The following is a 13,846-nucleotide window of genomic DNA, read 5'->3' as shown; positions in this document are numbered from 1 at the left end:
GACAAAATGTGCTAAGCCACCCTTCTAGTTTTATTTTTTTTGAATATATTTGTTGAAATATACATACGTTTATGACCGTTTAATTAAGGATGTAATCCAAGTTAGTAGGTAAAGTCTTATTATACAAACTAAAAACATTGTCTTTTTAACACAAATTTGTGTCTACACTGTAAAAAAACATGTATTTTAAGATACTTTAAAAGCTGAAATCTTGCCGTTTTTGAAAACCCTTTCTAAATTTCAGTGACAATGCGACCAACCACCAGGTAATATCCAGTCTCGGAATGGCAAAGAAATGTATTCACTTCTTACTGTCAGACTCAACACTATCACACAAAACCGTCTCCGCTGTACTTAAGGTCATCCAAGCATTGTTAGCTTTCAAACCATCAGCCGATGACATCATCAGGTATGACGGATTTCTGTTGGATTGTTTTGTTTTTAACTTTTGCCGTTTGTTCTTTGCAGTTTTGGGCAGTTTGCCGTTTCTATGATTCCATCAGCGAATTTGTGTGAACACGATTTGATTTTGACCAATCCCGATCTTGATTTTGCCGGTTCGTATTTTGTGTGTTTTTGCATGATTTCTATTTTCTTCATTCCAATGTAATACTTACCTTTCTCCATTCATAGGTTAACAAACCAAACACCTATAGGTGATTTGTAATGCATTGTGGTGTTATTTTGTGGCATTCTTTTAATTTAGTACAAAAATATCTCCATCTTCAACACAATAAAGTATAAACACTTAGATTGTTTTTAATTAGGAGGGTGTTTGAAAACGTATTTTTGCTATCAAAATGTGATTTATTGTCGATGTCCAGCTTGGTAACTAATCAATAACATTTCCAGTGAGAAAACTCAACATACACCAATAAACAGTCAATTTTAAGAACTGTGTAAATTATTTCGCACACAAGCTTAGGAATGTGAAACTTCTGTTTTCATGTGCAGATGACAAAATAAGTTTTTTATTTGTAGAAACTTCTCCAGCTTGTGGTAGTCTGGTGGATGAGAGCAACGCAAGCAAACGAAGTATTCGTCTCCGCAATATGGTGCTCAATGTCTTTCAGGAATGCTTGCTACAGCACCAGGACAACAACCAGTAAGTTCGACCGAAAAATCAACCTGATAAAACGCTACTGTAAGTTGTCATGTACACAACAAGACAAGTGTCGATGTGTAGCACCGTAGGTAGAACGCTTTTCCACAAAGTCTGCGATTGATGTAATTTCTAATCCTGTTTTGGAGTTTTCAGTTTCATGATTGGTACTGATATAAGCACGATGTCAGGTTTGTTCTGCACGACGAATTCCTTGCAAACACAATAATAATGGCCCCCCCTTTTTCTGACATATATTTATTTTCGTCCTTTACTTTATGTCTTCCACTTTGGTCCTTGCAAGTTTTGTACGCCAGGCCCATTGAAGGCGTTGTACTAAATTGTGATTCGACTTTCAACGTGCTCACCGCCGAACCTGCGTAGCTCAGATATTTTCTAGCTTATGCCCTGCAATATGGTAATGCTTGGCGACCGGCTGATTTGGTATGGCGCCTATAATAGACCTGGCGTACTATGATTTAGAAATGAATGTGCCGTGATCGCTGGTCGGCATGAACGCTGCAGGGGTGATCCCAGTTGTCAGTTTATGTTCATCTTAAGTAATTTGTAAATAAACATTTTACTCTATAATATAGATATAGAGTCTATATCCTAGGGGTCGGCAACCTTTTTTGCTCTGCGGTTCGTTTTTAAACAAAAGACAAACATTTATCAATAAAAACGACTAAAATGGTTTATCATCCCCGGGATACATTGACAAATGTTATCTAGCGTTTAACCTGAAAAATTATACGGCCCGGTAACGAACTCCTCGCGGACCGGCGGTTGCCGACCACTGCTTTATCCCTAGGTTTTAATTTTTGTAACCTTAATTCTCACTTCATCTGATCGTCAAATCTCCATCCAGGTTTGTGGAGCACATCGAAGTCCACCTCGGTTTCGATTGGATTCTCCTCTTCCTCCAGCAACATCTTCATCACTCTACCGTCTCCTCTGCACTTCACATGCTCTTCCACATCTTGCGACGATCCTTTGCCTACACTGGGGCACCATCAGTGAATAACTCGGCCTCAGGACTCCCTGTGTATTCATCTAACTCTGGTGCAAATGTTATTGAGCGTTTCAGAAGTGGAGATTTTTTCGGGGGTTGGCTTCATGGAACTGATGCCCTCAAAGATCGAAAAGAGGACTCTTTGTTAGGTGGGTTTAGGTTGCAGAGCAAGTGTGGTAAATCATGTAGTGTCTAGTTCGTTTTCTAAGAGCGGCTCAGGTAATTATGTTTGTTATTCGAAACCAAAACTTATATACCAATGCAATGAATGAACTGTTGCTACCAGGCATAATGTGTCAACACATTTTTTAGCTCTTCCAGCAGTTTTTTGTTATAATATTTCAATGCAATGTTTAGCCTCTAAACTAAAACACATTTCTGTGTTATCATTTTGTTTTTAACTTTAATAAACTTAAAATAACTCCTTTATTTTGTTAACACTCTTTTTGTTAATTTTTTTCACACACTATTTTTTTGTAACTTTCTTAGGATTTTTCTTCTATTCTGGCACAAGTAATTTCGTGTTTTTAATTCTTAAAACATGCCACTATTTCAAGCATCTTTGATTTTGTGCAGGGTTCAATGTGCGTGGCTCCAACGATGCTCTAAGCAGCCATCTTGCTGTGTATAAGGAAGCTGCGTGCGTTCCTGGTTTTCTTTCTCTACAATATCTCCTCTCCTTCCATGCTTACTCGATAGAAGTTGTCCAGCTTTTAATGCAATTTGCGTTGGGAAATTACTCCTCAGGCTTGGACTATCAGCAGGTTTTTAAACTGTTGCTTGATCTTGATACTTGAACTTCTAACTTTAAAATAGAATCACCCAGCTCGTTGCTTGGCGGATAAATACTGTATTGAACCTTATGTTTATTGACTTAAATTCACAAAAACATTATGCGATTCGTCTTGAAGATTTTAAGATGTATGTTTCAAAATCTTGAGGACGAATGGCATAATTTTTTCATAGACTTAAATCAATACAAAAACTACATTGACGTTTTTTTTAATATTTGCTGACGATTGCAAAAAAAGGCAATATGGCAGCGGTTCCTAACCGGTGGGTCGCGACCCCAACTTGGGTTGTCTGACAATTTGCCTGGGCTTACCTGGGGCATGGTTCCCAACTGGTTTTAGGCCATGGACCACTAGCCTAAATAAAATAAACTCATGGGTCACTTTATTGTTCAGAAAACTCACAGTCAACTTTAATTTAGAGCTAAATTAGAGTAATTTTATCATTGGGGGTCACCGCAACTTGGCAAATGTTATTAAGAGGTCACGACACCAGAAAGGTTGGAAACCGCTGCAATACATGAAATCATTAAAAAGCAGCCTCGAATAATTGTTGTTCACAGTTTGACAATAATGTTGGGAAGAAACGAACAAACTCTGGTGGAGGGAAGAAGAATGAAGAAGCGATTAAAACCTTGTCTGGTGAAGTCATTCAAGTTTTGTGTTCGATGCTGCAACAGCTACTTCACCAAGTAAGTACTTTTATTTTGATGTTGTGAAGCAACGCAGAAACACAATACATTGTGTGCGCTGGACATAAAGAATAACATACGGGTGTAATAGGTTACTCTCACCCTGTATGTTGGAGCAGGTTATTGCAACAAAGCGAACCCATGCCTCTCACTTAATCGGCGTTGTTATAGCGGACACGTTGCAACAAGTATGCAGTCATATTTTAATGTCATAAATATTAGGGATGGGTCAAAACTGCAACTGTTCTGTTTGGTCGAACACCGAGCATCTCACGTTAATTTACCAAGCGTGTTCGGCTTCTGTCATCACAGTTTTTCCCAATTTCACGCTAGTTTTGTAGCTTTTCAAGGTCCCTTACGTCACCAGCGAGGTACATAGGCCCCAGAAGTACGCGCTTTCCACATCCCAACGCATTTAAAAAAACATTCATTTTTGTGCTTGGTTACCCGTTCGAACACCAGTTTCGTATGTTAGCAATAAATATGCAAATTTAATGCTTGGGTCAGTTTGTGCAACTGCTCAGGCGAGCACCGAGCATCAAAAACAGCGATGTTCGGTACCGAGTATTTGCTTACTGTCTCGGTTTGGGCCATCCCGTAGAAAATGCGGAAAAGTATTAATGATTTATTTTAAAGAAAAAGTGAAAACTGGAAGCTTGCTTACAAACCGTTCCTTTTTTTCAAAAATCATCGTTTTTAAGGATTTCAAAGAGAAAGAGTCAGACTCGTGGTTACACAACTGCCCGTCAACTCTACTTCTCTTCTTCGAGAGTCTCTACAGGAGCGAGTCGTCACCACATCTTGCGTCACTCTTTATGACGCCAGACGTTCTGACGTCACTTACTCTTACGCTCATTCCACCATCGGAAACGATTTCGTTTAACGCGGTTGGTAATCTTTCTTTCCTTACTGAAGTCTAAGCTTTAATTCTTTAAGTCAATGTTATGACGTAACTTTTAATGACGTCACAGTGTTTTGTTAACATATTTTTGCGCTAAAAATGACATCACAATGCCGAGAAATAAGTTTCGATGACGTTAAGTTTTTGTTTTATGACATCACATTCTTACCACGTCATAACAAAGTCTTTATTGCGTAACAGAAACGTGAGTTGAGCTTGGACAGTCTATCAGTGCAGGGTTTGCTACCGAGCCTTCCTCCGGAACATCGCGCTTCCGCTCATCCGTCGAAGCAACTCGTGCTGAACTTGATCGGTCACGTGATCTGGGATGCGGTTTCAAACCCCAAGAATAAATCGACTCATCTGCTCATAGACACTGTGTTGGAGGTATACTGTACATTTAAGCTTTTTCAACTACATCGACACATAACATAAACTATATGCGCCGAAGGCCGAAACCCGTTGCACTAGCTTGCTTTACAATCAGTTTTATTGTAGAAAGCTGTTTCATAGTTGCCGCTTTACCCAATCATGTGATCACATTCCGTGAGAATTAATTTCCCGTTTCACCTATTGAACATTTATCTATGACATCAAAACGATCTAATCTTAAGGACGTTGCTTTGTACCCTTTTTGTAATTGTATAAAAAACATTTCTTGCCTTTTTAAGTTTATAAATTTGTTCAAGCAAAATAAACTTTTGAAACTCGCAATATTCGCATGGAAACACTTTGCAACAGAAAATTAAATTATTTGAATTATTTTCTTCAGCTGACCACCGACAAATGTTGCACCAATCAGATCAAGGAATGCGTCACTGACGTCATTATACACGTCATGAAGTGTCGCATGACGTCAGTCCCCGAGTACGTCAAGAACTATCACGTGGCAAACAACGTAACACATCTGGTGACGAGAATTGTGGACAAAGTTTGGCAAAGTTTGTGATTTGCAGACGAATAAATTGTTTGTTTTTCTATTTGAATAAGTCGATTTATTTATTTTTTACTAGATATGTTCTCAAAGGATTCAAGAGAGGTTTTCAACTTTATTACCAAACTCATAATGATATGCCTGAACAAACGTAAGTATTGAAGCAAGCAACTTATCTTAAATATTTAAAGTGATGGTCTGCGAACAAGTGTGCATAGTTTTAAGCATTTTGCCTAAAAACAAAACAAAAAGTTCTCTGCGATTCTGGCGTCGAGTTGATTTTTGCATCGTGGGTTCGAATCCCACCATTGGCAAATCTTTCAAGCCTTTTCGGTTTAAATTCATTGGTACGACTAGCACGGTTGAAAAATTGTTAATAGCAGTGTTTCTTGTACATTTAGCGAGCACCCACGCTTTGGACAGTCTTTATCGAAGCCTCTCGCGACTCGTTCTGCATCAGTTGTGTCAGAAGCACTCAACCATATCGGAACAAATGATCATCTTGGACACTTTACACTGTCTAACAACAAACAGGTGAAAGAAATTATCTTGGTCAACGTTGGGGCATTTTTACAAAGAAAATGTAGTTTTGGAAGAAAATTTGCTGCCGAACCGACAAAAAATCCTGTCACTTGTTAGTTGTGTTCACATAATCGAATTTTACCAAGACTTGTTCATGCAATTAAAGGGAATTTTCTCAACAAATATGCTTGGTATTTACAACCCTGATGCAATTAAACGGATTATGTGATTAACCGGTATGCAATTAACGAGCATAACTATTCTGTTTTTTATTTCAGAAATGTCGTATTTGGACCGAAATGTCGTGATCCTTTGTACCTCTCATGTCTCAGTCATTGTTTGTTTATGATATCCGATGACAGGTAGGAAACAATTAACATTTCTATTTATTACTTGTTGCTCGGTGGTTTGTGACGTAACATATGTGACGTAAACAGTTTGGTCGCAGAATTTTTAACAAAACTCGTCTTTTTCACCAAATCTTACGGGGATGTGTATTGTCAAGTCTTGAATATGGCAAAGTACATTTAACACTGCAGGGAAAAAATATTGAAATTGCTTTTTTATCCACTAGCTGTCAGGATTTCGGGATTGATGCAGATCAAAGGCAGACTACTTGGCACGTGACCAATGTCACAGAAAAACCAGCCAATCACGACGAAGGTAGACGGCTTTTGAATATTAATTGCATTTTTTGATTTAATTTAAGCCATGTTTGTTGACAAAGTTCCATCTAATAAATGATTATCAAGCCAATCAAACTTTCCTAAACATTGTCATTGAACAAGTTTTATTTACCCTGCTGATGAAGGCGACCTGTATAGTCAAAACGTCGAAATAAAAATACTTAGCTCTATAGCTCTATAAACTTTATATTATGCCTGGCAGCAGTAGCTTACATAATGTTATTAAACCTTTATATTTTATTACCAGTTTAATTATTTCAAGCCTAATGATGCCGTCAAAATGAGTAAATTAATGTCACCCGAAACCATACTCTTGTTTGCAATGTTACAATATAATGCCATTGTTGAAAAACGTCTTTTGTTTAATTAGCAGATGGAAATAACCAGCAGAGCACGCCACATGAGAGGGGACTGGTTTTACTTCGTAACGCCTCCGCTCGTGTTTGGACGGAACTACTTGCTTCCAAAAAAGATATAATGACCGACTACTTCAAGGTAGACTCATTGTTGTTGTAGAAACTATATCTAGGATTCTAAACCCTCAGTTTTTGATACGGACTGAACAGATGGTATGTTCTGTTAACAGCGCTTAGGTGTGTTGGTGGAAGGCACACCAATTTCTTCATGGCAAACTTAAACAAAAAAATAACTTCAAAATGACAGTTTGTATTACCTACATAGAAATACGTCCAAATTTATTTCAGCGGGAGTCGAGCCCTAGTTCATCTAAAATGGCAATGTACTGAATTTAACGATGCACTGAAAAGAAAATGGCAATGCACAAAAGGATTAGCTCTGTAATGAAACGACTTCGTATCACCCACATAAAAAAGGCCCAACTATCTTCTGGTGGGATTCGAACCAATGACTAGAGTCTTTTCGGGCCTAAGGCTCTATTTTAATTGAAAATAATATGGGCAATGGGCTAATTTGCATATTGTGACGTTGAAATCACGTGATTTACAGGTGGATTTTCACGATCTTGGTTCGGAGTTGGCGAACTTGGATTGGGCGCGAGGGCAGGTGAAGGAGTTGGCCGCTAAATCGTGGACAACTTTTATCGCTACTGAGAAAAAGAATGCGGCAGGTCTAGTGAAGGATTCGCCGCAACAGCAGGTGATGGTTGGATATGAAGAGTTTACTTGCAAGGCTAAGAAAACCAAACAGGGCTTTGCATCACAGCGCGAGAAGATCTGAACCCACAAGATATAAGATTTAACTTTTTATGCCGTTTTAGCAGCAGCTTCGTCAATGCCCATTTAAAGACCAACATACGATTCTACAAATCTGATTAAAAAGCGTTTTTAAGTTTCGTTCAAGGCACAATTTGGAAATGAATTTTAAATTTAATTTTGGCTTGTGTGAGACCGATCATCGAGAGGTATATAAAAAGGTTAAATAGAATGGTCTGCAAACTTTAATAATAATCACAGAAGTTATCCACCGTTTTATAAAAGATGTAAATATTTTACTTAAGCAGTAGGCATCTTCATTATCTTATTTATTTAAGAATACATGTAATATCCGTATTTAAAGTTTTGCAAATCCCAGGCAAGGCTCGATTAAACGACATGCCTCTTTCGTCAGTGGTACAACTATTTTTTCCACATATTCCTAAAAATAGACGTGAAGTAGTACCATGGCCAATCCCACCCTTTTTGTTTTGTTCGACTTTATTTTGGGAGTGCTCAACAAAGTTGGACCCCCCCCCTCGACCGTTGTGCGTCTTTCTCTGACGTCATCAAGTTGTCTGTTTCCTTCTTGAATGGACAGACACTGCGTCATAACTAGACAAAACAAATATCTTAAAATGGCTTATACGCAGGGTTGCCATCGACACGGATACGAAAATAAGGACAACCGAAAAATTAAGTTTGCATTCGAAACGAAACAAACGTTTTCGAATCAATCTTTGCATTGATACGAGCCATGACATATCACATGCCATTTTTTTGGACCAGAAACAATTTGTTCCAGCAACCCCTTGTTCGTAGAAAATACTTCGTGCATCTCACGACAGCTCAGGTCTAGGTTTACTTTTACTTGTAGCAGGTTTTTCACTTGTAATTGTTGAAAATAAGACAAAATAAGGATGTAAGTCAAAAACAAGGACATTTCTTGGGAAATAAGGACAATAAATTTTTCTAAGACACTACCCTTCAAAATAAGGACAAATCTTAGAAATAAGGACGGTATGGCAACCATGCTTATACGAGTAGGGTCGGTCTTAAAAGTACGATGTGTTGCTTCAGAAGTTCCGCTTTCAAAATATTTTGTTGCGTTTCACATTAAAAATGTTTTTCCAGCTTATGAAGCGGATGAGCAGCGCTATGTTAGGCGGAGGGAAAAGGCCGAAAAAAGACGCTTTGAACAAGCAGAGCCGAAGTATCGTGGTCCAGGTAAGTTTTGTGTCTGTGTTGTACAATTACAAAATTGTGTGCTTTGAATTTTACACTGTATGCAAGTGTTAAGCGAGTTTTTGGCGAAGCATTGCAAAACTTGTATTTTCCATGTCACTTTGCTAAGTTAATAGCGGAACGACCATTGATAATGTTTTCTTTTTCTAAGCCAGGAAACTTAGGACGTTTTTTATGACAATTTAAGAGCATTGTTCTTCTTAACCATCGTTTAAAATGTCACGGCAGCTATGTTATATGCGGACATTGCCAGTCTTTACGCCTGGCAACATTAGGGTCGAGATCAAGTTTTTCAGCTTTTCTGACAATTGTATTTTTATTCCAACCTTTCGACGTCTTATACAGGTCGGCTTCATAGGGGTAAATAACACTAAATGCGCGTAGTATAGTTCACGATAAACAAAGGAAAACAGAATTAAACGCAAGCAATAGCTTATATATTGGGGTGGAGATATTGTCAATTGCTAAAGTTGTTCTTTGCGGAATATACCTCACTTCCTAGTAGTTTAGGCTTAGTGCGAGAAATTACGTGATCATCCTTCAGGTAGAAAATTTAAACACATACAACAGTTTGAGTCAGATTATGCTGGGAGGAAATGCTTAACGATTTGTGATCTGTGTTGTCATAATAACTGGTATTGAGAAAAGGTCTGTTGGTAATTTCTTCTTACAGTTAGTTACCTGGTTTCAGTGTAAAGATTGATTTTATTACTCCCGTACGTGTTGTTTAATGATTCACTATTTGCTTATTGATGCATTGTACCTTCTTAACGTAAGTCACAGAAATAGTGTATAAGATATGTTATACCTTGAGCTTAAAGCGTCTCTAATGTCATTTTGATGTCCGAGTGCTATTTGAAACCAATGTCTTGGGTGTGTTTGAGTTAAACAGAGTCGCTTACTTTTTTGTCCAGATATGGCGCTTAGTGCTGGCAATGTCCTTATTAGTGATATACTCCTGGTAAGGTGACGTGGTTATATGTAGCAGAGTAAAAATTGGGAGTGTTCACAATAACAGCATCTTGTTACTAGTCAAAGCCAAATACGGCAACGACAAGTTATTGCCCCGCGTTGACTGGCTGTGGTTGTAGTCTAAACGTCTGTAAAGGTGTTTTGAACTATCATGCCAATGCAAATGTTCCCAATGCCAGGCTTCGAGGCGCCCTGTTTTGTGATTGCAAGGGAGAAGCAAGATTACATTCACCTTCACTACCTGGATCTTAGTACTTAAGAATAAAGATATGGGTATAAAGAGAAATGATATTACAGCATAAGACTGCGGCTTGGTGACTTATATCGCAGAAACACTTAACGAATAAAGGTTTAACAAAATAGTGTAAATATTTTTCCAGTGGTTAATTTGAATTCAATCATCAGTTTTGTTTGTCGTTGTGCTTGCCTTTAAGCACTTTGGAATATGTCTAAGCTAGTTCTTTTTGGTCATACCTTTTCAAACTTTCTTCAAAATCTGCAAAGCTAATAGCTTGACAAAATTTACAGATATTGTGTAACTGCAACTTGCGCAGCTGATTTTAATTCCAAAAACCGTTTAACCAAAACTAATGAACACCTTATACGGAAATTTTGTTTATTTTCCATAAAATCAGTACGTCATGTTGCTCTGTGCCATCAACAACCATTATCCAAAACCTAGCTATTATCGAGTGACGAATTGACGTGCAATAATTAAACCGCACCGCCGTTGAGCTCTAATCGCTCGGTTGGCGACGAGGATGACGTCAGACACAGGTTAAGGCCGCACGCACGGATTTTTGGAGTCTGCTGAAGCGTTTCAAGACTCCTGCTTTTCTTTGTGCTGTGTACCTCCAAGCTATGACGGGCCACAACGTTTAGCGTGGCTCTACTCGTGTATGTCGCCACTCGCCACTAAGCCTCATTGCGGACATTTCAGCTTTGACAAGAAAGGGTTTTGTCGTTGCTATAACTGCAAGGTTTAGCTGATTTATTTTTGCGTTTAGTAGTTCTTGTTTGGGACGTGGATATTTTTGTTGTCGATTTGCGAATTAATGGTGCAACTTGGTATAACCGCAAAACGCTTGAGGCGAGCAAGTTAGTTAAACTGTATGGCTGTTAGCACTCTGCGTTTATTTATGCCTGCTAACAACGTGTCTTAGCATCTTAAGCGTATCTCGACTTTTATAAGTTGCTTTTCACAAAGCCAACACAGCTTAACTTCGAAAACCTGTTCGTATGTTTAGTTTTTGCGTTTTGTGTACAAAATTGTATACGTACGGAAACGTATGCAATCTTTGCAGTAAACGTTGAACTTTGTTTAAAATATTGCCACGTTTGGTAAGACAAAGCTCGTCAGATAAGCCGTCCGCTTGTTAATGTAGCTGTGAAAGGTTCGGTAGCAACGTTAGTTTGTTTAATCAGCAATCCGAAATTTACAAAAAAAATCAATTTTTCAGAAGTAGGTAAATGTTACTAAACTTACCAATGGAAACAATTGCGTCATTTATCATCCAACTTTTCAAGCACGCCAAATGTTTGATCGTTTTCAGTTCAAGCCGTTAGTATTTAAATCGCAATCAGCTCCGAACTCGGCTGCTCCAAGCCCTGTCACTCAGAATGGCCAGCATTCATGGACTAACCAAACCTCTAAGTCGTTTGAATGGACGGCAAGGCGACAGTCAAGCACCCAGTTGTCGCCCACACCGCCTAGAAACAGCCCAGTAGCTGCTGTAGTAAATATTATCGAGGATTTTAAACGAGACCTCGAGTCAGCTTTGCGTCTGCACGACGTTTACATCTTAGAGCAGGAATCCGGTTTCCTTATATTGCAAGTGAGTACTGATAGGGGTAAACTGGACACAGCGAGGTCGTGGTATGGTTTTCACTCCTGTTGGTGCAAGAAAACATGTCTGCAAAAGTTTTTGAACAAATTCTGTGTTTGGTCAACACAACGTACTTTGCTAATGTACAAAGGAAATAGACTGCTGTATGTAAGCTATTGCTGCCAGGCATAATATCAAGTTTATAGAGCTCATGTAATTTTTCTCCGACGTTCGACGTCCTGTACAGGTCCTCTTTATCAGGGTAAATAACACGTTTAGTCGCATTTGGTGTAACGAGTCATGTTCAGTGTGATTTACCCTGATGAAGACGACCTGTATAGGACGTCGAAACGACAGGATAAAATTACATTTGCCAGAAGAGATCTATAAACTTGAAATAGACTGTTATTGACGTTTTACAATGACATTTGTATTGTCAACACAAAATGCTTTGCCAATGTGTAAAGTTTGTAGAAGTAAATAAAATGTTAATGGTTTTTTTGATGACATATTTTCTGGTATATGTTATTCCTTCACTACTTCTGATGATTAAACATCTTATCCTGAAACATCTAGTCACTTTTTCAAAAGCATTTTGTGTAATAAATTGTTTGAATTTCAGGACAACAATCTATGGACGTTGAATCATATTTCGGTTGTTCGAAATCTCGTCAGATTACAATACAAAGATCAAAAAGAGGTAAAACCTTTAGTTGTAACGCAACTGATCTGACAACATAAACCTTTCCCGCCACTTTTGCAAACTTATTGTAATGACGAAACGAAAACCATAAACAGTAAATGGCAAAATTTTGATCTTTCATTTGTTGTTGTTTACAAGGTATATTTCAAACTTTGTTATTTTTAGGACCAAAAGCACTTGACGGAGTTTGCATCAAAAGAATGGGCTCAATCGGCTGCAGAGCTGCGACGAGAACGCGGCGTTTGGGGACCAGAGGAATCAGAGACTCTAATGAAATGGACGCTTGACTCTACTGAGGGTCCGTGTCGAATGAGGAAGCGTATGACCAAGGACGAAACTTTTTATGAGAGATATCCGCATCGCAGAAAGTCTGAGGGTGATAACTCTGTAAGTCAACAAACAACTATTTGTTGTTGTGCTGTGGTTAAGTGTAGTTGCCAATTGTTTTGTGATAGTTTTGCTTTGACAATATTTTATGACAGGGGTTCCCAACTGGGGGTAAGGGGTACGAATATCCTTGAGCCACAGAGTAGCTTTTCAAACAGATTTCACAGTACAGTTTTATTCTGGAATTGTAAATGATATTATGCCATTAAGGTCATTGCTTTGAAAAAAAAAACTTATCTACAACTAATTGTTGTTATTTAGTAAGAAGCTAATTGTCTCTAACAATGCTTTTTTATTTGCTGCCAGCAATAAACAAAAGTAGGCATTTTTGTGTGAAATACGGGTTTAACGTTTAATTGAGCTATAAAAGCAATTTAATTTAGCAATATACATCTAAAAAATTCAGAAATTTTTTTTGGGTGTATGAAAAATGCTCGGACCTGACAAAGGGGTACGAGCAGCAAAAAAGGTTGGGAACCCCTGTTTTATGACTATAAGCTATAGTAAGCTAATACTAATATTAAGCACTCAAATGGCAAAAATACAGGTACTGGTCTTGGAAAATATGTTGATTTAATTTTGTTAATTTAGTAACATGGTACCACTTTGAGTTAAAGTGTGTACATTAGATAAAAACCTATTTTTAGTTTGTTTGTTTTTCAGCAAAAATCGAAACACAAGAAGCCGACAAGTCAAGACAGTTGGGAATATTATCGACGCAAAAACTGTCTTTCCCCGTATTTTGACCCAGACTCACTGAAACAAGGTCAAAAAGTTGATGTTGTTATTTCAAGGCAAACACAAGAAAAACAAGAAAGCTTTGAGGAAAAACAATCACTAAACGGTAAAACACTGCAAGACATTGCTTTGTTAGTAATGTGTATTAAATGTTCATTGAACA

At 38.1% G+C, this 13,846-nt stretch overlaps 1 protein-coding gene across 2 annotated transcripts in view; it reads left to right on the top strand.

The window, feature by feature from the left end:
- Positions 1-13,846, top strand: part of LOC145237091 (WD repeat and FYVE domain-containing protein 3-like) — a 45,792-nt gene that overhangs the window by 20,684 nt on the left and 11,262 nt on the right. Inside the window, exons 30-48 of one of the 2 annotated variants that reach the window (XM_080099830.1) lie at positions 245-409; positions 469-557; positions 982-1,105; positions 1,971-2,263; positions 2,691-2,878; positions 3,469-3,597; positions 4,299-4,484; positions 4,700-4,885; positions 5,271-5,439; positions 5,512-5,583; positions 5,834-5,966; positions 6,233-6,316; positions 6,529-6,617; positions 7,014-7,135; positions 7,607-7,756; positions 8,947-9,039; positions 12,478-12,555; positions 12,724-12,945; positions 13,609-13,789. In XM_080099830.1, coding sequence (XP_079955956.1) covers positions 245-409; positions 469-557; positions 982-1,105; positions 1,971-2,263; positions 2,691-2,878; positions 3,469-3,597; positions 4,299-4,484; positions 4,700-4,885; positions 5,271-5,439; positions 5,512-5,583; positions 5,834-5,966; positions 6,233-6,316; positions 6,529-6,617; positions 7,014-7,135; positions 7,607-7,756; positions 8,947-9,039; positions 12,478-12,555; positions 12,724-12,945; positions 13,609-13,789 — 2,753 coding nt within the window. Of the gene's footprint in view, positions 1-244; positions 410-468; positions 558-981; positions 1,106-1,970; positions 2,264-2,690; positions 2,879-3,468; positions 3,598-4,298; positions 4,485-4,699; positions 4,886-5,270; positions 5,440-5,511; positions 5,584-5,833; positions 5,967-6,232; positions 6,317-6,528; positions 6,618-7,010; positions 7,136-7,606; positions 7,757-8,946; positions 9,040-12,477; positions 12,556-12,723; positions 12,946-13,608; positions 13,790-13,846 lie in introns of both variants that reach the window. The other variant, XM_080099828.1, reaches the window with a different exon arrangement.

The sequence above is a fragment of the Phallusia mammillata genome, chromosome 7 (genome assembly GCF_965637545.1).
Source record: "Phallusia mammillata chromosome 7, kaPhaMamm4.hap1.1, whole genome shotgun sequence".
In the NCBI taxonomy this organism is placed as follows: domain Eukaryota; kingdom Metazoa; phylum Chordata; class Ascidiacea; order Phlebobranchia; family Ascidiidae; genus Phallusia; species Phallusia mammillata.
This window is presented reverse-complemented; position numbering and strand designations above follow the sequence as displayed.